The 21,366-nt window shown below is 39.1% G+C and overlaps 2 protein-coding genes across 5 annotated transcripts in view; one reads left to right on the top strand and one right to left on the bottom strand.

Annotated features, from left to right (window-relative positions):
• Positions 1-1,583: 1,583 nt before the first annotated feature.
• Positions 1,584-14,453, top strand: si:dkey-106g10.7 (uncharacterized protein C11orf95 homolog). 2 transcript variants are annotated; one of them, XM_040140419.1, is made up of 5 exons: positions 1,584-2,057; positions 4,699-5,214; positions 7,578-7,931; positions 8,494-8,949; positions 10,248-14,453. In XM_040140419.1, the coding sequence occupies exons 1-5, from the start codon at positions 1,934-1,936 to the stop codon at positions 10,724-10,726; spliced, it is 1,929 nt and encodes a 642-aa protein (XP_039996353.1). In that variant the 5' UTR covers positions 1,584-1,933; the 3' UTR covers positions 10,727-14,453. The 2 variants fall into 2 exon arrangements, with proteins under 2 accessions (XP_039996353.1, XP_039996354.1); XM_040140420.1 differs by having other exon boundaries at positions 7,581-7,931.
• A 4,336-nt stretch (positions 14,454-18,789) lies between these two features.
• rtn3 (reticulon 3) overlaps positions 18,790-21,366 on the bottom strand; it is a 32,932-nt gene continuing 30,355 nt past the window's right edge. For all 3 annotated transcript variants that reach the window (XM_040140896.1, XM_040140897.1, XM_040140898.1), the window contains 2 exons: positions 19,753-19,811; positions 18,790-19,629 (listed from right to left, as the gene is read on the bottom strand). In XM_040140896.1, coding sequence (XP_039996830.1) covers positions 19,581-19,629; positions 19,753-19,811 — 108 coding nt within the window. In that variant the 3' untranslated portion in view covers positions 18,790-19,580. The remainder of the gene's footprint in view (positions 19,630-19,752; positions 19,812-21,366) is intronic.

Raw genomic sequence — 21,366 nt, forward strand, 5'->3', positions numbered from 1 at the left:
TCTGTCTGTGTGTGTGTGTGTGTGTGTGTGTGTGTGTGCTCACTGTGGCGTGGACACAGAAACCATAAAGTACAACGCCCCCTCCTTTTCTTTTCAGACCATGACCCATTACTACGGGCCCATTAAAAACGATTTCCCCCAAAAATTCCAACAATGAGCTGACATGTCCACGAGTCACACACTCAGTGTGACTGACTGGTGCTAATTAGGCCGAACCTCATGTCTCATTTCACTGTTTAGTAAAGCCGGAATTTGGGAGAAGAGAGAAATTCAATAACCAACCAAAAGAAAATTCAGTGACAATGCACAGAGATTACATAAAGCTTGCAATAACATAGCCCTCTGCAGCTTGGAGCAGATGGACAAAGGTCCATTGATTTATTGGCTTTTTCTACAGATGACCTCAACTGATGTGGGGTTTTGTGCAGAAGCTTCAGTGTTAGGGATACAGTTCAACTCACTGCTTCCGCAATATGCTCTGTAATCAAATGTGCATCATCATGGGCGAGTTTGATGAGAGAATCGAAGCAGTAGGAGAGGGAGGCTTGTAGGAGCAGAAAATGGAAAATCGTTTTAAAATCCTTAACTCAAGGGAGATGGGACTTGAGAGGGAGTCCAACGCCCAACCGAATGAGAAATCATCATTTTCAATATAATTTGGAATACTACAAAGAACATCAAAGAGAGAGAATTTATCATTCCAGCTGAAACATGTTTTTCAGTTAATCAACACTAGTAGTCTGCTGCCTGGGCAAAAGCAGACAAATGAATGTAATTTTTCTTTATAAATGTTTATTTCTAGATGGGCATGTCTCTAAAAGGGGACAACACCCAACGCAATAAGAATCATTTCTTATATAATGAAATTACAATAAACAACATTAAATAGCAGAATGTATAATCAGACAATTAGTAAGTGAAGCAACTGATCAGTCTTTTTTTTAAGTATTTGGTCAAGCAAAACCGCCAAAATGTTCCACTGTTCCAGCTTCTCAAATGGGCACAACCCATTTACTGCTTCTCTTTGTCTTCTGTGATAGTAAACCGAATATTTTCATGGTTTTTGGCCAATGGTCAGACAAAACTAGTAATCTGAAGATGTCAACTTGGGCTCATGTCAACAGACAATCAATTGATTAATCAAGCTAGTAATGGGCAGATCGATCAATAATGAATATAACTGTTAGTTGGATTCTTATGTGACACAGCTTATTGTCTGGTATAGACCCACACTGTAGTTATAAAGAAAAGTAAACAGGATTTTATGAGAATACCATATGGGATCCCCAGCACAAAAAATAATGAGCTGGAGCTCACGGGGCCCTGGTTTGCAGCGGGCCCTCCTCGTGTGTTAACCGATGCTTTGCCGCACCGGACCGCCTCTATCGTCGCATGATTTTGTGAGAACAACAGCATTAGTATTAGCAGCTTATCTGCATTAGCGCCTGCTGCTCCGTTTGCCTCCCCCCCACGGGGTGGGTGTGCATTGTCGACGCTGCTACTGTCTCTTTAAATTTACCCAGGAGCCCCTTAAGGAGCCCCAGGGGCCCCTAGTCCGGCTCCCCACCCTGAAGACAAGCAAGAGCCTTAAAATACATTACTGGAGGCCTTCGCTGTGGCGCTTCCACACAGAGCAGGACGGAGGCGCGGGCTCTGTTCGCCAGCGGAATACATGATTGTGTGATTATATGAAAAGTTAACTTGGCTCCCGTGCGGGGCGCGTGGGGGGGGGGACATCGTAGAGCACGGGCTCCTCAGCGATGGGCTCGTTATAGAGCGCCTGCCAGATGCGTGTCGAACGGTGCCGAGCGGTGTGAGCGTGTTACTGTTGTAACATGCTGTTGTTGTGAGTGTGACATGTCCCGCTTCGGCGATACGATACAGTGAAGGAAGGAGGAACAGTAGCCACTATTAAAACAACAGCCAGGCAGTGATGGAAGAGAAAGAAACGGGGGAACGCGAGCCTGTGGACCTCCGGTGTGCCGAGCAGGCTGAGCTGCTCTCATTAATAATAAGCGGAGAGGAGGAAGCGACGCAAGAGGAGAGTGACATTGGAGGTAAAGGAAAAAAAAAAAAAAACTAGTGTTATTATTCTTGGTGTTTCCCACCGCAAAGTGGGTCTGCGTGGCTGTCTGAGCTACGGCCATTGTCAAGCAGCCAGTTACTCCGTGTCAGGGACAATGCCATGGAGCAGCATGGCCCCTCTGTCTCTGTGGCTCCTATAAACAAAGGCTCAACAGCACGCAGGCAGGCGGACTGACACACGAAGCTGCCACCTAGTGGACAGCGGCGGCACAAGCCGCCTCGTACCAATGAATAAACCACAGTAATATGGGTTGTTGGATAAAATGAGCTATGCCAGATCAGAAATAACATGAGAATCCCTTCACCTGCAAGGTAAAAGCAGTCAGAGACATGACCAGAGAAAGCTCTATAAGCAAGCGATGTAATGTAAGCGCTCCAGCTGTCAATCATCATGAGCCATGAACAATGACAGCTTAAAAGACTACATTTTGAGACAAATCTCCCTATATATGCTTATGTGTAACATTTGGCATCATTTTTATGCAACTGTCTCTGATGTATTCTTATGATTATATGCATACTTGTGTGTAGATATGTGTGTATATATATATATATACCTATATAAAGTCATATATACATATAAACTCACATATCTTTGGCATTTCAGCTGACATATTTCAATTTATCTGTGATACGCTAATATCGGCCAATTTATCATATCCCCGTTCAAAATGTGTTTGTTATCTCATAAATACTTAAATATTTTATTCAATCATCTACTTATCATCATCAAATTCCCACTTCACCACTGTGTAAAGTTATTAATAATAATAACAGACCTTATTTATCAGATACCTAATCAGAAAATTCTGGACCACAAACTTAAATGGATTGCTGTGACACATACAGTACACTCACTTCTGTTTAGTACGTACACCTAGATAAACTAATGCAGTATAATATAACAGGCCTGCAATAAATCCTCCCTTCATTATATACATTATAATGTTCAGTGTTTATTGAATCTGTTTCAAAGAAGTGTTGATTTATTTTAATGGTCATTTTGGAGGCAGTGATTTGAGAGGTTAGAGGTGTTCCTAATATTTTGTCCATCCCAGTTATATGACTTAAGTTTGACAAAATATAAGGAACACCTCTCAGTATAGCTTAGTACAGTTTAACAACAGCACAAATTACAGCCTCCAAGATGACCACTACGATAAATCAACTTCCTCTTAAACAGATTCAATAAAAAGTGAATGTTATAATTCTCATGAAGGGAGGATTTATTCCAGGGCTGTTGTATTATACTGCATTCAGTTTTATCTACGTGTACCTAAAAAATTGATAAGTGAGCGGGATTTATTTAATCACTGTGTCATAGCAACCCTTCCCCTGAACTGGAGAATCAGTATTTACTTCCCCAACACTTCCTGCACAGATGTTTTCACATACTAAAAATGGCTATGACATGGATTTGTTTCATCGCTGGAGTCATATGCAGTTAAGAAAATCACAGGCAAATGTATTTTTGCATCAGCAAAGAAAATATTTGAAATAATTTAACAGTAGTTGAAGCCATTTTCTGACTCATACATGGCCGTTAAAGGAAACAGAAAATATACTGTATATAATATATACCGAATAACTACGTTAGATGACGTATGGTTTAACGTTACGTTACCATAACAGCGGCGATGCATAATTGACTTGTTCCACCTCTTAATAATCCTAATACATCATTCTTGGGTCGGGGTAAAAAGTAAACAGAACAGTGCTGTCTTGCTCTAGCTGTGCTCTAAACAAAGCGCTCTGGGAGGCTTTCGCTTCAAATGACCATGCATAGCAATTGTACTGCCGTTATAAGGCATTTCCAGTTTGCAGAGCTTGGGTCTCTGTCTAAAATACTCCCACACTTCAGATGATTCTGTGTGAGGTTTTGTAGCTGTAGCTTGTTTTCCAGGGAGTCCATGCTTTGACCGGACGCAGCCATCTTTGCAGCTCACAGTTATCTAATCGATGACGTTGGTTATATGAATGAGTTGGCCCAGCCCTAACTGACTATTGCTTAATATTTCTCTTTTTGTGGACCCAAGAACTGCAAATCCCAAAATCTTCACAGTCAACACTGCACTTCCTCGGGTCCTCAGCAATACATACGTGAAGTTTGAAGTCGATCAGATGAGTGGTTGTTGAGAAAATCGAAGGGCAGGCAGAAAGACAGAGATTTCACAATTTATTAGAAAGATACCACTTACCATATATCTAATAGATCTATCTTCTATCACTGTATAACAGTGTATTGCACTGCTACAAAAGGTACTTTAAAGTCCACTCTCAGATCCATTGCCATTTCCTTTATATGCTCTTAGCCTTAGGAGTACTGATCAATCTGCTTCAGTACTGACCTCATTAAGTGGATCGAGCATTGGGCAAATCCGCATTAGATACAGTCTCTTAGTCAGTGTCATTAAAGAAATTAACAAAAAGTTAAAGTACAACAAACCCAAAAAAATGTTGGATATTGCAGTTGGTGTCAGAAGAGAAAAAGTAGGATTGGTCATCCCCACTAATGAGATATGTGGACGTGTCTCTAAGATGTTTAGTTGCCCTAAACACCTCCAAACAGACAGCGTATCAGAATTTATCTGTATTCTGCCTTGTTCCTGTCAGAAGAGGATGGTCTTGCCAATGGCCATGTTGAGGAGGAATCAGGGGCTGGCATGATTACACCTGTCAGATCTCCAGTCACCAGCTACTGGAGCATCACAGAGGGCCCCGACCACCCGCTCCTCCTCTCCCCGGCCCCCGGGCCCTCTGGACGAAAGCCCAGGGTCCAGAGGGCCTCACGTCCAGGCCTCAGCCGGATCCCAGGTCGGGACCACCGCCGCTACTACCACGAGTACTGGCGCAGCGAGTACCTCATGGACTTTGACCCCCAGCGGCATGGGATGATTTGCATGGTGTGCGGCAGCTCACTGGCCACCCTGAAGCTCAGCACCATAAAGAGGCACATCAGACAGAAGCACCCTGACTCCCTGCTGTGGAGTGCTGCCGACAAGGAGGTGATCCGCTCAGGCTGGGAGAGCCACCTGAGCCTGGGGGGAGGTCATAGGTCATATAGCTCTGCTGCTGGACCTTCACCTCAGGAAGAAGAGGAGCAGCTGGACTCAGGCCAACATACTGCAGGTGAGTAGGACTCTACTTAGACTGGATTGGCTAGAAGTGTTCTAGATCTCACACTTGGTGGCAGTAAGAGTTTTTGTTTGGGCATGGAGTGTGAGGAGGAGACAATGATGTAATGATTGACTGATGATGTGCAGGGGAATGAAGAGAGAATGACTTTGCCTGGACATGACTGTTTCAAGGTAGCCTATGTAAAATATATTTAAGGTGACAGAAAAAAATCACAGAATAGAGTCATGTTTAAAATTTCAACTATAATACAGATTACTCGTATATATTATACATTATATAGCACCCTTTTTAATTTTAAATGATTAAATTTTTTCTCATTTAAGGCAAATAAAGTGAATACCACAGCTTTTGAGATTTCAAAAAATTGAAAAAACAGAAATGGGTTATTATTAAAGGTGCTATAGGTAAGTTTTTGCTATGGCTACATAGCCCTCATTCGCATTACCATAACGCAACATAGCATTGTTTACTTACCAGTCCAGAGTTCAGCATCAAACTTCATTTCTTTACTCATCAGAAGCTGTCTTCACTGGTGGAAAGCAATGCCGATGTTAACTCTTGTTTTGCTTCTATTTCTACCACTTATTTTCTTCTGCTGAAGTTACACACAACTACACAACACTATCCCCCCTCATAAACATATGATCAGACAAAAATTAAAGTCTGTAAATTAAAAGAAAATATTTTATACAGTTAACTGCTCAGTCATATCTGTAACATTTGTTTATTATGATTATCAGTACTTAGATTGGTGAAAATATGAGATATATGGTGTTAATCAGTGAGCTTTACAAGTGTTGGTAGGTGCATTTTTGAATTCATATTGATCTTTTCATTTTGTTCTTGCGCTTTTTACATTTACTGGTTACTAAAGTACATTTACATGTACGCAAGAAACCAGGTTACTCAGAGAAACCAGGTTACAGGGATTTGAAGAACGTGTTTACATGCACGTGTTACATTATTTTTTTATATATATAATTTTTTTTTTTTTTTTTTTTTTGCGAGGTGTCTATATCAGAGCAGACAGACAGACAGTGCAGTAGGAGGACAAACAGACACAGGCAGAGCATGTGTTCCTCACAGCGTGAAAGTGTCTGAATTTAAATGTCCAGCAATGGAAACAACCTATTTATAGACTTGTAGAGGATACCTTGTGTTAGTGAAAGTTTCAGTCAGACTTTGCATGGAGTCATTGCAAACACAAGGACACATTGCTCCATGTTATTATCTCTCCTTTCATCTAACCTCTCTGCCATCCCTGTCTGCAGTCTTTTGTCATGCAGGAAGTGTTGTATATATCATGTATACTTATAAAAAGGTGATTAGAAACCCGGTTACCTGCATACATAGCTCAGACATTTCCAACAAAAAGCATGTGAAAATAAAGTTATTTCATAGCCTGCTTTCTCTTTTCTTTATGGTTTCCATGTTCTCTGTATTTGCATGCCCTTTGTTACCTTCCCGACACTTCCTGGCATTTTTGATTTTTCTTCTTCTTTTTTATTGTTATTTTATTGATATTGTTATTGTATAACATTCAGATATGATTCAGTAGCTACATACAAAGTGCATTAGTTTGGGTACAAACAACATTCCACATTAAATGAAATATAAAAGTAAATAATAAAGAGATTATTACTGAATAAGTCATAGTAAGTAGTGTAGCACAAGTAAAGAAAAGACATAAAGTCAGCGAACTACAGTAAAAATGTCTGTTACAGCAGTGTATTTTAAATGTTTATTAAAATGTGCTAACATTAGCCATTATGATCATGATTATACTAGACCAAGTAGGACTGTAGCAGCAAAAGATCCCTGAGTTAAATGAAATTAGCAAGAGTCCATTAATTTTTTTATGAATTCAACTTTCCATCTCTGTGAGTTAATGTGCTGTGTCTTCTTTTAGAGGTTACATAGTGTAACTTTAAAAAACATATTTTGAGTATGTGAAATTTACTCATTAAAATGATGACATTTACAATAAAACAGTTATTATTACATTTCAATTTACTTGTAATGTTTTACCCCCAGTTAAAACAGAATTCCCTGTATATTTAAACAGGAAATTAGTGCAACGTCAATGCATTATTTGTTTTGTTTAGCCAGACTTCCTTCATGTACAAGCTTACATCACTCTTTAATGGTTTTAACGTAGCATTGTTTGTTCTTGTTCCTTCATTGAAAAAAACAAAAACAACCACATATACACACAGGCCTGTAGATTAAAAGTCAAATGAATGATGGTTTTAAAGGTCCTTTTGCTCCCTGGTGGTAGTATCAGAAGGAACCTTTTGTATTTGTTTGTTTTATATTTTCCAAATACAAGTTGTCCCCTCTTTCTTGATTCTCAGCAGAACCCCTGGACCCTGTGACACCCCAGGAGCAGCCACAACAACCCCTCAGTCTGTCTCCACGGTCTGAGGAAGTTGACGCCCCACAGCCCCAGGAGGAGGAGCAGGATGGACCATCAGCTCGGACCCTGGAACGCTACCTGAATGACTCGCTGCACGCCTGGTTCCGCCAGGAGTTCCTGATGGAGTATGAAGCAGAGGCTGGCCGGTTGCTGTGCATGGTGTGTGGAGGAGAACTGCCGTCGCTTCACCTGGACCACATCAAGAGCCATGTGCTGGACACCCACCCCAACTCCTTGGTCTACAGCTCCGAGGAGAAGCACTGCATCCTGCAGGCCTGGGCTCAGACTCATGGTGAGGACAGACGGCACAACACTATATGCACTCAAAAACAAAATGTGCAGTTATTAATGAGGAAGTACAAAGTAAGTACGAAGTACATTTTATCCTAAGTTGTTCTCCAAAAACCCGCAAGCCAGATTAGTTTGGTTCACTGCTTAAGAAAATATAGAAAGTAAACTACAACAGCTCTCAGTATATGACTGTGAATGTATAGTTTGATAGATTAATTTTATTATTTAGTCTTATCTGTCTGACCTTTGAAATGTATTGACATCACATGCAGGAGTCCATCTGTCCACCACCCACCAACCCTTTTTATCCACTGCTTATCTGAATCAGAGTTGCCATGGTAACACAGTGAACAAGTACTTTTAGGAGTTCTTCAGTGTGTTTCATTATTATCCAACGATATCCTCCATGATTACTTGGTTTGATCATCCAAACCACTTCCATGAATCTTTGATTTGGGTACAGTGCCAAAACCTCATGGGTACTGTTGTTAAATCCCAAAGAAGTAATCTTTTAATATCTTTTTAATGTTATAAATGTTGTATGTTTCTCTGCCCCATAACAGAAGAGTCAGATAACTCAATTAAATCAGAGCCCAGCACCAAAGAAGGTGGGGTGGACCTCTTTGCTCAGGATGTGGAGGCCATCCAGCTCAACACTGACTTGTACCCAGAAAGTGATGGCCCTTTAACTCAGGACACTTGTCTTATCGGTGAGGACGGTGGCGTTGGAGTTCAACAACAGGGACCCCAGCCCCTCCGCCAGCCCAGGAAGAGGCGGCTGCGTGGGGGCAACCCATGGAGACTCCGCCTTGACTACCTGGTGGCCTATGGGCCTCAGGGCCAGGACACATTCTGCATGGTGTGTTCTCAGGTCCTGCGCGAAACCAAGGTCAGCAGCTTTCGCCGCCACATCCAGGAATGTCACCCTGAGACAACAACCTTGAGCCGACAAGAAAGGGAAGCCATGGCTGCTGCCTGGACCAAAGATTACTCTAGTGAAGGCATGCAAATTCAAGATGGTGAGATGATTTTAGCCATTGTTACATGCTACTGTAAAACTGAAAATGATTAAATAGTGGCCCGTATTTTTGTCAGCTGAAGAGAGAGGCCTTGTTTGTGCTAGAGACAGCGCTTCATTCCTTATTTTCCTTGTTTTTAAGTGTTTTATCCCTGTTTTTCTGATCTGCTGTTTTAATTTGCTTTTAAATGAACTATTTCTCCATGTTTACTTGTTGACTTGATATATTCATTATAATGTGCATTTCCATCGAGACAACAACACATTCATGTCATACTCACCTCTCTGCTGCTCTCAGTTTTTCTTTTTAAAAGAAATACTATTTTCCTACGCTAATTATTTCCAGTAGCTTGTTTTGCCTTTGTTTTTTGCAGGTGTTAAGCTTGTGTCAAATAAAACTCAACACTTCCTGCACAGATGTTTCACATTTAAAGCTTGCAACTTAGATTTACACATATTTATTTGGCAGATGTTTTTATTCAAAGCGACTTAGAATTTGATAAGAACAAGAGCTAGAAGTTCTCTAAAACTAGCAGTGCATTCTTCTCAAACAAAACAATAAAAATGTGTTGACAGTATTATGGTGTAAGTTCTTCAAGTTATTTTTATTTTTTTGTTAGTTTTTTTAAGAAATAAAGGCTTAAGTAAGTTCCAGCATTGCAGGCTTTTAATATGAAACATTTGCAAGAAGTGAGGAATTACACTGACAGTAGCTTAACAGTGATTAAAAAAACCCCAGCAAAGTACAAATGATTGGAATAAATGAGTGAATAAAAACTATTTCTTTTAAAAAACAAGAGTGAGAGCAGAGTGGTGAGTATGACATGACTGATGGCATTAATGCTGTGGAAATGTACATTACACTGAATTTAATATGTGAGCCATTACAGTACGTGCTCACTGACATGGCCCTTTACACATTTTATCTGGGCATGTCTTTGAGAAATTTAGAAAAACTGCACAATTCCTTGAAAATTTTTAGCCAGTGTTCATACTAACAGTATAATGTGATTTGAGCAAATAGGATGAATAGAGTGTGTCCTAGTTTGGCTAGGATGCTGTTCTTTCTTGAAGTCTCACTAGGTGATGTAGCCTGACAACAGTTTTTCATACATCTTTTTCTCAAATCCTCACATATTACAGCTTTGAGATACAAAAATACAACATAGCAACTTGTGATATAGGTGGGACAGCTGTGTTTGTTAGTAGAAGACATAGACAAGAGTATTAAAACAAGGTAGTTTAATTTAGTTTAACTACAGCAGCACCTTCCCTCTCATTCATTTATTGTTTTAGCAGAAATCAACCCTAGTGAAGCTACTACAGGAGAAACAAATGAGGACGCCTCCCCTGATGTCAGAACACCCAGTAAAATGGTGAAGAAGGAGGAGGGTGTTAGCGGACGGAAGGGTAAAGCAAGGGACAGCAGCATCACAGCCACACCTTCTCGTCACGGCCATTACCCCGGGAAGGACCAGAGGAGGAACTACCAGGTGCGCTGGCGGATGGAGTACCTAATGGACTACGACTGCAGGAGACACGGGCTGATCTGCATAGTGTGTGGAGCCACTCTGGCCACGCTGAAGGTCAGCACCATCAAGAGACACATCCAGCAGGTACATCCCCACTCTCTGGACTACAGCCCAGAGGAGAAGCATCAGGCCTTGCTGAGCTACAACCAGACTGCCCTGCACTTCGTCCACTCTGATGACTGCTTCTCCTCCCAGGACCACGGACACACCGAGTTGGCTCCCAGTCCATCACACTTTGGCACTTAGAAAGGGCTTCCGTCTGTTGCTCCTCACATGGCCCATGTTCAGAAACAGCCCTCCACTTTGTTTGTTAAAGGGAAATCCAGGTCAAACATGGTCTTACTGTCCTATACCTGCTTCTTACCTTCTTTGACTTTGTTCTTGCTAGAGTTCCAAAATCTCTACAATCAGGTGCTGAGTAAAATCTTAACAAGACCAGTTGTCATAATGGACACAAATATGAGAGTAAGACCCAGGTTGAGAAATACTGATATTTCCCTTTAAATCTAAATCAGAGAGTACTGCTGTGGTTAAAGTGGCAAGTAGCACCTGCTGCAAAGGACATGACGACCTAAAAATGTCATGGCCTAAAAAAACAAAAGTCCAGCCACTCATTTGAAACAAAAGCCTTATTTGCACAAGACCAGTATTACATGAGGACTTCATGGGATTTAGGAAATTCTTACTCACATCTATGCATGCGCATTTGCATGGATGCATAAAATCTGTGTTTTGCAGATATCAAATATATATCTACCAAATCCTAACAACTTTGACCAAGTATCTGTAGGTACCATTAAAACATACTTTACATGAAATATTATTGACCCAGTAGCTAATGCAGCTTGATAATTTTTGACCGTAAAGAAGAAAACAGTAGGGGAATACCAAAAAGTCTTTTTTTTTTTTTTTTTTTTTAAAGGAAAAAAAGAATATATAGCCCGTCGTGAGATGGTCATTCAGACAGGGCTAATTTCATCAGACACGGACTGTGTTTGCCGAAATATGGTCAGTAATTTACATTAGAAATATTAGAAAAGTTACTTTACAGATTACATACTTGCAGTTACTATAAACCACATGGGGTCCCCAATTAAAGGCCTTGTCAGACCATTATTAATTTCAGCAAATAAAAAAACAAAAACAAAATTGCAATCAATTTGTTGCATTTAGCGGATTTTCTTACGGAAGTGAAGTAACTGTGCTGAGCTTTTGCGTGAGGTCTAAATTTGGTGAACTTGTGACATGTAAATTTGCATCACTGACCAAAAACAAACTGTCTTGACAGTGTTGACATTTGAGGGAATGGAGGGTTGGAGAGTCCTAAAAGAGGAAGCTAATGTATTAGCTATGTTGCACCTTCTGCTTTTATATAACCCTCTGCTGGAGAATCAAGTGCTCCACAAAAGAGGCACAAATATGTCTCTTGAATAAAAGGTGGTAACATTTTGTCTGCTAACCAACAGTTAGCTTGACGGGCTATAGAGGGCTAATGATGTCATCTCGACGCTAGCAGCTTGTCCATTAGCTTCTGAAACTAACTACAATCTCTCCTTCATCAGTCCTTTAGAAAAAAATTTAACCTTTACCTGGGATCGATGAGCATCTACAATACTTGTAAGTAGCTGGGTGCCTCCTGATTTTAGCAGAATTAATTGAAATCCAATAACTTAGAGCTCCACACACTTGTGCTTGCTAGCACTACTATATTCCTGGCTAGCCAGCATGTAAACTTTTAGCTCAGTGGGTACAGCAGTTTGCCAGCTTGCTTCGCAAATAGTAATTTTATGCTCTCAGCACCACATGTTACGCACGGATACATAAATTAATTTTGCTGAGTCAATTTCTGGTCTGACTTGGTACTAATATTGAAAATGGGACTTTAGACATTAAATCTCCTTTATGCATTGTCCTATTCCTACAATACCTAATGAGTAACTGGACTTTCAGTTTTTGATGGCACACTGAAATATTTGTAGTCATATTTCCTTTCTACCTATTATCTTTGAGGTCCGGGAAGGGGCTTGTTTCTGGTTGGGGCCAGAGTTTTACGCTCTCAGGAAGTTAGAAACAGAGTCTTCGGCGAGGCCGAGCTGAATTAGTTTTAAGATAATGTGTCTGAAGACAACACAGCACTTTGCCCTAAAAATGTACTAAACCCCAGCTTTCCTTCTGTACAGCTAATAGAATGAGACTATGTTTGATGTTATTGCTGAAGACAATGAATGCCAGCGTGCAGTCAGTGAGTTCACTGAGCTCAATGAGATCTCTCTAGTGTATTTAATTCCTTGTTTACAGTGGAGGAGAAGGACGTACTCCTCTCTCTCATCCATTATAATGAGATATGTTATCTCTCTTTCATTTTGCATTGTTGCTACACCGGCCTGTATCCTGTTCTTCATCCACAACTCATCTTAGCTAAAAGCTGCACAAAAAAAGAATATGTAAATACGTATATGAAAAATTAGAATTATTTTTCCTTTATACAAGCACTTTTATGCACCCTGGTTTCTACAAAACATGTTTGTAATTATGTCCAGTTTTTCTACTTCACTCAAGATTTCAACAATGTCATTCTTTAACAGCTGGATAATATCTCATTGGACTTTTTCATTCACTTTGAAAAGTTTACTCCAGCTTTGGTACTGCATCATTTTTCTTTCACTGTACAGAGTTTCTGCAGAAAAAAGGAGTTGAAGAAAAACTTACACCTGTCTGCAAATGAAAAGTCTGCCATGAAATGTCACTTCTTCACCTGGAAAATTTAACTCAGGGATTCTGTTTCCATCAACAAACATTTCATAGTAATCTTTTAGGAACATATAAGCTGTTGACATTTGAAGATAATAGATACATGTGTCTGCTTTGGGTTGTATAGGTGATGCCACAAATATTGTAATTATTAATAAACAAATAAATATTGTAAATATTGAGTATTAGGGCCAGAATAAAGTCAGAATGTTAGAATGAAGTTGTAATTTTGAGGAAAAAGTCATAATATAAAAAAAGTAACTTTTTCGGAAAAAAGGTTATATATTGATTTTTTTTAAAAGTTCAAGTACAATTAGAATAAGTAATTTGGTAAAAAAGGCATTAGGAGGAAAACCCATAATATTTAAAGAAAGAATTCATGATATTTTGAGAAAAAAGATGAAGATTGGAATGAAGTACTTATTTTGAGGAAAAAATCATTATATTAGGAACAAAAAGTTAAGAATAAAGCCATAATATTTCAAAATAAAGTTGTAATGTTTACAAAATATTTATTGGGCTGTCAAGAAAACTAAGTGTTGCATGTGTAAGTTAACCTACCCACTCTCCTTACATGACATTTTATACTCGAAGCCTAGAATATGACTTTTTCTTGAAATATTACATTTTTCTTGTAAAATTATGACTTTATATAGAAAAACTTACTTTTGTCCCTTTAAATTCAAAATAATACAACTCTCAAATTAAGACTTTGTTCATGTAACTTTAACTTTACAACATTTTCTCAAAATATTTTGATTTTCTTCTCAAAATCTTTTTTTTATTAACAGTGGCAATATTACTCTGTTGTAAATAAATCTGAATGACACATAAATTCCAAATTGTTAAATTTTTGAAGAATGATCAGAATTTACTTTTTGATACAAAAGCAAACTCTCCCTGCAACACTCTGACAGCAGAGAAAGAGTCATATTTCCATTTCATTGGTCCACTTTGGCACGGAATAGGTCCACACAAAACTCAATTTGACATAGCACTTAATTATTTAAAATGAAGTAAGATACAGCGAAATGAATGATAGAGCATTTGAAAATGAGATATAATGCATTTGCTAGTGTGTGTGTTTGTGTTTATACTGTCTGAATGATCAGCTTATTTTTCTTCACTTTCACTTTGTCTGCTCACCTTTCATCTGTACATGGCCAACATGTGAGATATGCATTCTCTCCTCCTATGATCTTTGAATAAAGACTCAACACTGTGAGGCTGTCTGCTTATTTAAAGGATATTACGACTGTAGTTCAAATGCACTGTTATTCAAAATAATGTCATCCAAGATGAACAAATCAAGCTTTTAACTATATTGTAAAAAAAAGCAAGTTTGCCAGATGAGAATTAATAGGATCATTTTAGCCGGATAAAATCTTATTAGTCTGCAATAGTTAAACCAACTATGTTTGAAGGAGATGGTCATGATCATTGTCTTAACTTTCTGCTCATTAGAAGGTAACTTCATCCATTCAAAAATCAAACCTATAGTCCTATTTGACAAAAAAGTGAAAGTGGACTAGAATTAACAGGATCATCAATAGAATAGCCTGAAACTTGCAGCAAATCAGAACACTGCTTGAAAAAAAAAAAAAAGGCTACTAATGGCCATATGATTTATTTAAACTAAGATAGGATGGATCTTGACCAGCTAACAAGATACACTTAATTGTCATCTAGTTGATCGCTGACTTCACTGTGGAACCTGTATGGTCTTCATAGTTCTACTGAAACAACCGGACCCTATTCTTTAAGTATAAGTGAATTAATCCAGGCTTACATGATCTCAGCCAGCTAAATTATCCTTCCATTCTCATCCAAATTGCCTGGTTCTTCAAAAATTACCTCATGTTTAGGGTTCATGATCCAGCTAGATGCCAATAAGATGCACTTGTGGAAATTTGGACTAAAGGATTTGTTGCTCTGACAACTCCAGATTTTCCAGAACCTTAAAATCCAGTCTTATGTCAAAGCACCAGAAATCAAATCAAGCTAACTGTTGTCCATGTATGAAGGCCCAGGACCAACATTACATCACCCTGCTGTAAAGAATGTACTGTATATTCACAACAGTTACCATTGTGACATTCATTCAGTATTTACAACTATGTGGCTTTGATTCTATTATTTAATACCACATAGGCTTTAAATGTGATGTCAAGTGTTCATGTGACTATTAACACTTAGTGGTTTTAGTATGCTGGCTTGGTCTAAATTTGGAAACTATAATCCTCTCTCCACCCAAACACCATAGGACAGCAGCCTCCAAAGTCAAATCTTTTTATTTTGGATATTTCATCACGGATGCATTTTATAATCCTCCGATCTCTCCCACTGCAGGCATGCTGGGAAAATATATGCTGTTTTTCTCAAGGCCCTCAAGTGCCCTTTACCCAGAGACAAGCAAACAAACCCACCAAGCCATGGTCCTTTGACGCGTTTTTATTAATTTCACTTTGACATCAGTACAGAGACCACATTCTTTTTTTTCAGTTTTCTTTTTTTCCCCTGCAACATCTTTCCCAAAGTTTCAAAAATTGGAACCAAAGTCATAGCTAATACAAAACAAAGCTGATGTTAGTGAACAACATCTACATACCAGTAAAGAGTCAAAAGCAAAACAAGACCCGCCAGAGACAAGTAAAGTCAAATACACTCCTGCCACACACTCCCATATCCGATGAAAACACAGAGGGACAAACAGGAAAAGGAGAAAAGCAACATGCTGTGAGGGAACAGGTTCAAATATGCTTCAAGTTTTATTCATATTATATATTACACTCTAAAGAAATAAGCAAACTATGACTTTGAGTAGCAGTGATCTATTTAGCCTTGGTAGCACACTAACATAGGTAACATGGCCTTTCCTGAACTGAAGTTTTGCTTAAAGGTGCAGTGCATAATTAGCCTTTATAGCACAACACTTCTGGGGTGAGGTCAGACTGACAGAATGGTTCAGCTTGAAGGTAGTTGCCTGAAGATTAAAGGGTTGATTCAACCAAAATACAAAACATACCTGCAGTGGTATTGAGCCTTGCAGATAGATCTGGTTCTAATTTATTCTACTTTTAAACTACATTTACATTTGTAACTTTTGTCTCATTCGCCTCAGTTTTCAGATTAAATTCAGTGTCTCAGAGATTTCTACCTCCACCATAACACAATGCAGGTTAATGGAACTGAGTTTGTGCTACCCACTTGTGAAAAGTTTTCCTTGGAGCTATTTGATACAGAAGAAAAATTTTCCCTAGAAAATAGTTCCTAAATAAACTGTTGACTGTGTTCTACAGTTTATCCAGAAAATCAAAGGAAATTGTTTTTGGAAATAGATTTTGCTGTTGATCTTTTAAAATATAATTTGTAGCAACACAAATGCAATCTATTCACCTCCACTGTATGCTATTAGAAGCAAATATCTCAAAACTTGGACAAATAAAACAAAAGTTACAAATGTAACTACAGTTCTCTGAATTCTCGATGACCGCTAGAGAGTATGTTTTTTTTTAGCAATTTGATTAAACTGACCCTTTAAATAAACTGAATTTATGTGAACCAAACATTTAATACAAATGTAGTAGTTATGTGAATCATTTAGATGAAAATGAGGACACAGCCTTTTAAAACTACAATATGCAACTTCTTCACATTCAAATAAATAGACAGGATGCATAACAACATTATCAGTCTCTGCATTCAGGCCCAACCCCCCCCCCCTCACACTCGCTATCTACTTCCTCTACGGCTACGGAGGCTGTAGAGATGCAGCTTACCTCAGCCTAAGGCTAGCTGACATCTCATCAACATGAGTACCAAGTGCCAAGATCAACCTGTACAGGTGAGGGTGGGGTTGGGTTGGGTTGGGGGGGCTAACAGCTAGCATCTCCAACAGAAATGTTGCATATTTTGGTTTTAACACCCAGAGTCTGAAAGAGACACCATGCGTGAAGAGTTAACCAAGACATCTGTGAGGTGATCAGTGAGTTGACACACAGTGGAGGGCATGCATGGGGAGGAATGTTCCACCAGAGAAAACATTCAGGACACAGAAATATGTCTGAGGAGTAGTAGTCGTTTGAGTAGTTACTGCATTGAGAGGCAGTGAAAGGATCTTCCACTGTTGGCCATTCAGTATTCAGAGGACATTTTCTCTGTGCTAACTTCCTTTGGGGTACAAGGAAATGGAAAGCAACACTAACATACTTGTAATTTCACTTCCTTCTATATACTCATCCCTTAAAAACAACATGGAGATGTAGCAGTAGTGCTAATAATGACTGGTTTTTACTGAATTCAAAAACACCACTGAAACAATCACAAGTAATAATCATATTAAACAATAGTCAGGGTCAAAAAAAAAAATTGATACAGCCTATATAAAGGGTGGGAATCTTTCCAGCTTATACTATGACATGCACTTCATGGCAGTCAGAGAAAAAGAACAAAGTGACAAAGAGAACTCTATAATAACCACTCACTGCTTCCATATTCCCCAGCTACACTCTTTATTCAAATTATCACCCCCCAATTTTGTTATACCAACCCCTAACCTCCTCTCAGGTCACTCCTGAGGTTTTGTACAGAGTCTAAAATGTGCCAAATGATTTTAAATGATTATAATTTTAATTACTTTCAATTTTAATTTTCATATTTTTAAATGAAATGATTAATTGAATTATTAGTTAATGATACTATTTAAAATTTCAAAAGATTGTAAAAGAAAATGTAAAAGATTTTTAAAATTTTTCTTTAAAAGAATCTGAGTTAATGGCATCAGCTAAATGCAAACTTTATAAGTAAACAGCTTGTGTGTTGATTGATTATAATCAATATAAAAGTTAAATTCTTCACCTTGGGAGTAATTTGACAAAAAGCTTTTGCGAGAGCTGTCAACCCTGTCTCGTGGTCTTCAACGCTCTGGAAAAAAAGCAGTAAGTGGACCTTGTGTTTTTTTGTTTGATTTTTTGTCAAACTATAATGTAAGGTTAAAAAAGGCCTTAGCACACTCTAGACTCTATCGTTTTGAAACTCAACATGAGTTGAGTTGTTTTTTTTTTTTTTTTAAAAACACCAAAAGCAAGCTGGGAAGACACCTTGGGATTTAGGGGTGTGATAACACATCAGAGTGTATTTCTTAACCTCGCCAACAATCAGGAATCTATTTCTCAAGAGGCCTCTGAAAGACCTTCAGTTTAAAATGATGAAGCTCAATGACACTAACATAACTCTTACAATGCTGCTGTCAAGCTAGTAGGGAGTCAAAGCAGCCATCCTAATTAATATCAATGATAGTAATAAGTAGTGATAACAATAATCAAAATTTACAAATGAATGAGAGATCTCAATACTCTGTGGCTTGAACAGGTGCGACAAAAAAGGAGTTAGGACCGCTGTAAATGAGGGAACTTTCCTTTGATATAAAAAGCGAGGCTAACGTGTTCCACACAGCAGAGTGTCTGTAGTCGTCTTCAGGTGTATATACATACAGAAAACTGTTCCAAAAATGCATCTGATCAAAAGAGGGTGAACTAGACCAAATTATCACAGCTGGCTCAGTGTTCCAATCCTTTTATTTCAACCTGCTCATGGGCTTATAAAATAAAAGTTCAGTGCATTGTAGAAATTTACATACAGAAGTGCCTGTACGGTGAATGGAAACAAACTCAATAACAGGCCAATCAATAACAGCAAACCCATTACCAGCTTCTAAAAATGAACTCATATGTATCCATACAACAACTGTAGAGCAAAAGAGCAGGATAAGACTATCCACAATAAGTCCCAAACGATTGGTTTTATTCCTTTTTTTTTTTTTTTTTTTTTTTTTAAATTTCTGTTCTTCTTTAATGTTTCCAGCTTAAATGATCCATTTACGTTCAGGGAAATGTGTGGTTTGAAGTACAGACATTTGCTTTTTGGTGACATGAACAGTCATCATCCACCCCCGCTCGCTGTACACGACGAAACCAGGTCATAGATTCAGTCTAGTTCACTCGACCCTGCCTCCATCCCCTGTGGCACGCACACAGACAGGCAGGGTCCGCTGCGGCGTTACATCACTTCCTCGCTAGCGATGCGCTTCCTGTCTGCACAGGCACAGTTCTTTTCTAATGCTTGCAAGTTAAGCTGCGCAGTAGTTTTACATTGAATATCGAGTAGCTCAGAGATTTTCTACCTAGCAAGGTTCAGTGTAGTAGGGTGGTGATGGTAGCTGGACTAGGGAGAGGCAGTTAGACTGAAGGCTGGGGTTGACTGGAGAGGGGTAGGGGAAGGTAACAGGGTTTAAGATGGTGATGGAGATGAGGGTGATGGTGATGTGGAGGTTTCTAATGGAGGGGGTTGATCATTCAGTTTTGCTGCGCTTCATAGCTCCAGGAAGTTTCTCTTGCAACCTGGGGGAGAAAAACACAACAGGTGTGAAATACAATAATTTGTAGACTGAATAAATGCATTAAAGTTGTAAGTGGTTGTAAGATGAGTGGAGCATCCCCTCACTGATGATTAGGTTCACTTACTTGGCGATTGTGGTGTTGACTTGAGTACGTGCCAGGTCGACGTATTGATCAATCTGGGTCTGGAATGAAAAAAAAAAAAAGAGAGAAAATGTACATTAAGTTACAAGAAATAAATTTAATCACATAAAAAAAGAAGTCCTATTACCAGCTAGTGAAACCTATGAGCTACTTTTACAAACCTTATGGTCCATGTAAAAGCAAAGTGAAAGCTGAGTTAATGTGATTGGAAGAATGTCAACCACGTTCTTAGTGGGTACCAGACAAGAGTGTCCCTTGTTGCTGATTCTGTTTTCAAAGAATCTGAGGCCTGGAGAGTTTGGTGACCTCAGGATCTCATCTCTGCTTTTTGCTGATGATGTAGTTCTGCTGGCTTTATGAACCTGTGACCTCTAACATGCATTAAATTGCCCCTTTGGGTTGGAAATTAGTTGAAAGAGTTCTCGAAATATCTCTAGATCTTGCTCATGATTGAAGGTGAGACAGAGCATGAAATGAACAGGAAGACCGATGCATTGTTAGTAATATGGGGACATTGTATATTGTCATGTAACTGAGCCTGAAGGTGAAGCTCTCGACAATCTGTGTGCAGAGACTCACCTGTGCTCATGAGTTCTGGGTAATGACTGAATTAGAAAGAGATCATAGATACAGGTGGCCAAAATTAGTTCAGAGCAGGCATAATTTTTGTCTTTAGATCTGCCTGGATATCACGTCATACAGACTATTTTGTTTTAAGCATTAAGGCCAGGGTGAGAAGCTCTTTCACACTGAGTTAATGTGGTTCAGGCATCCAATTGGGATACCTCCTAGAAGCTGTGCTGTGGAGGCATTATAGGCACGTCCAACAGGGAGGACACTCAGACACCAGAAAATGGAGGAATTTGATATCTCATCAGGCCTGCGAATGCCTTGGGATCCCCCAAGACGAGCTGGAGCTAGTGAGAAAGGTTTATGGGCTACCTTTCTTAGCTTCCTACTATGATGACCTGAACCCAGATTAGCAGCAGTAGATGGCAAGCTGGACGGATGGAGGATAGTGAAACCTACTGAGCAGCTGTGTATCATATTAACTTTTACTAGGTAACACAATACAGGGGTTATTGTTATGCTGCCATATTCTTTGGTGTAATTGTACCTGCCTGAATGTACATAAAAACCCCAAATTTCAAACTTTAACCTCATTGTTGAGGTTAAGGTTTGAAACTCAGCATGGAACACAATTGAGTATTAAAACTTAAAAACAATGGCCATGACTGCATTAGTCTAAGCATTAACTCTGTGCCAAAACTCACTGACAAATCAGCTCATGAACAAAACACTGCAAATGAACAAAACAAAACTTCAGAAATTTGCATGATGTGCATCACTAATGCTTACGGCCATTTTGTTTGACCTGACAGTGCAATGAGCTCATGTTCTCAGCAGCTGGACACTAGACAGCAACAAGAGGGATGTAAAAAGCTGTCAGTGACTGATCAAGATTGGAGTCATCCAGTGAGATCCCTGCTGATGGGTATTTTGTCATTGCTACTCTTGGGTGGGGAAGGGAAGTGGGGCTGAGGGTTAGGGGATGGGGTGGTGGTGGGCTGTCTGAGACTCATTTGTCATTTGATA

The sequence above is a fragment of the Xiphias gladius genome, chromosome 12 (assembly GCF_016859285.1).
Source record: "Xiphias gladius isolate SHS-SW01 ecotype Sanya breed wild chromosome 12, ASM1685928v1, whole genome shotgun sequence".
Lineage (NCBI taxonomy): Eukaryota > Metazoa > Chordata > Actinopteri > Istiophoriformes > Xiphiidae > Xiphias > Xiphias gladius.

Excerpts from the sequence above, each read along its gene's own strand:
- si:dkey-106g10.7 (XM_040140419.1), top strand. The coding sequence starts at position 1,934 with ATGGAAGAGAAAGAAACGGGGGAACGCGAGCCTGTGGACCTCCGGTGT. Across the intron at positions 2,058-4,698 it reads AGAGGAGAGTGACATTGGAG|AAGAGGATGGTCTTGCCAAT; the intron begins GTAAAGGAAAAA and ends TGTTCCTGTCAG. Across the intron at positions 7,932-8,493 it reads GGCCTGGGCTCAGACTCATG|AAGAGTCAGATAACTCAATT; the intron begins GTGAGGACAGAC and ends GCCCCATAACAG.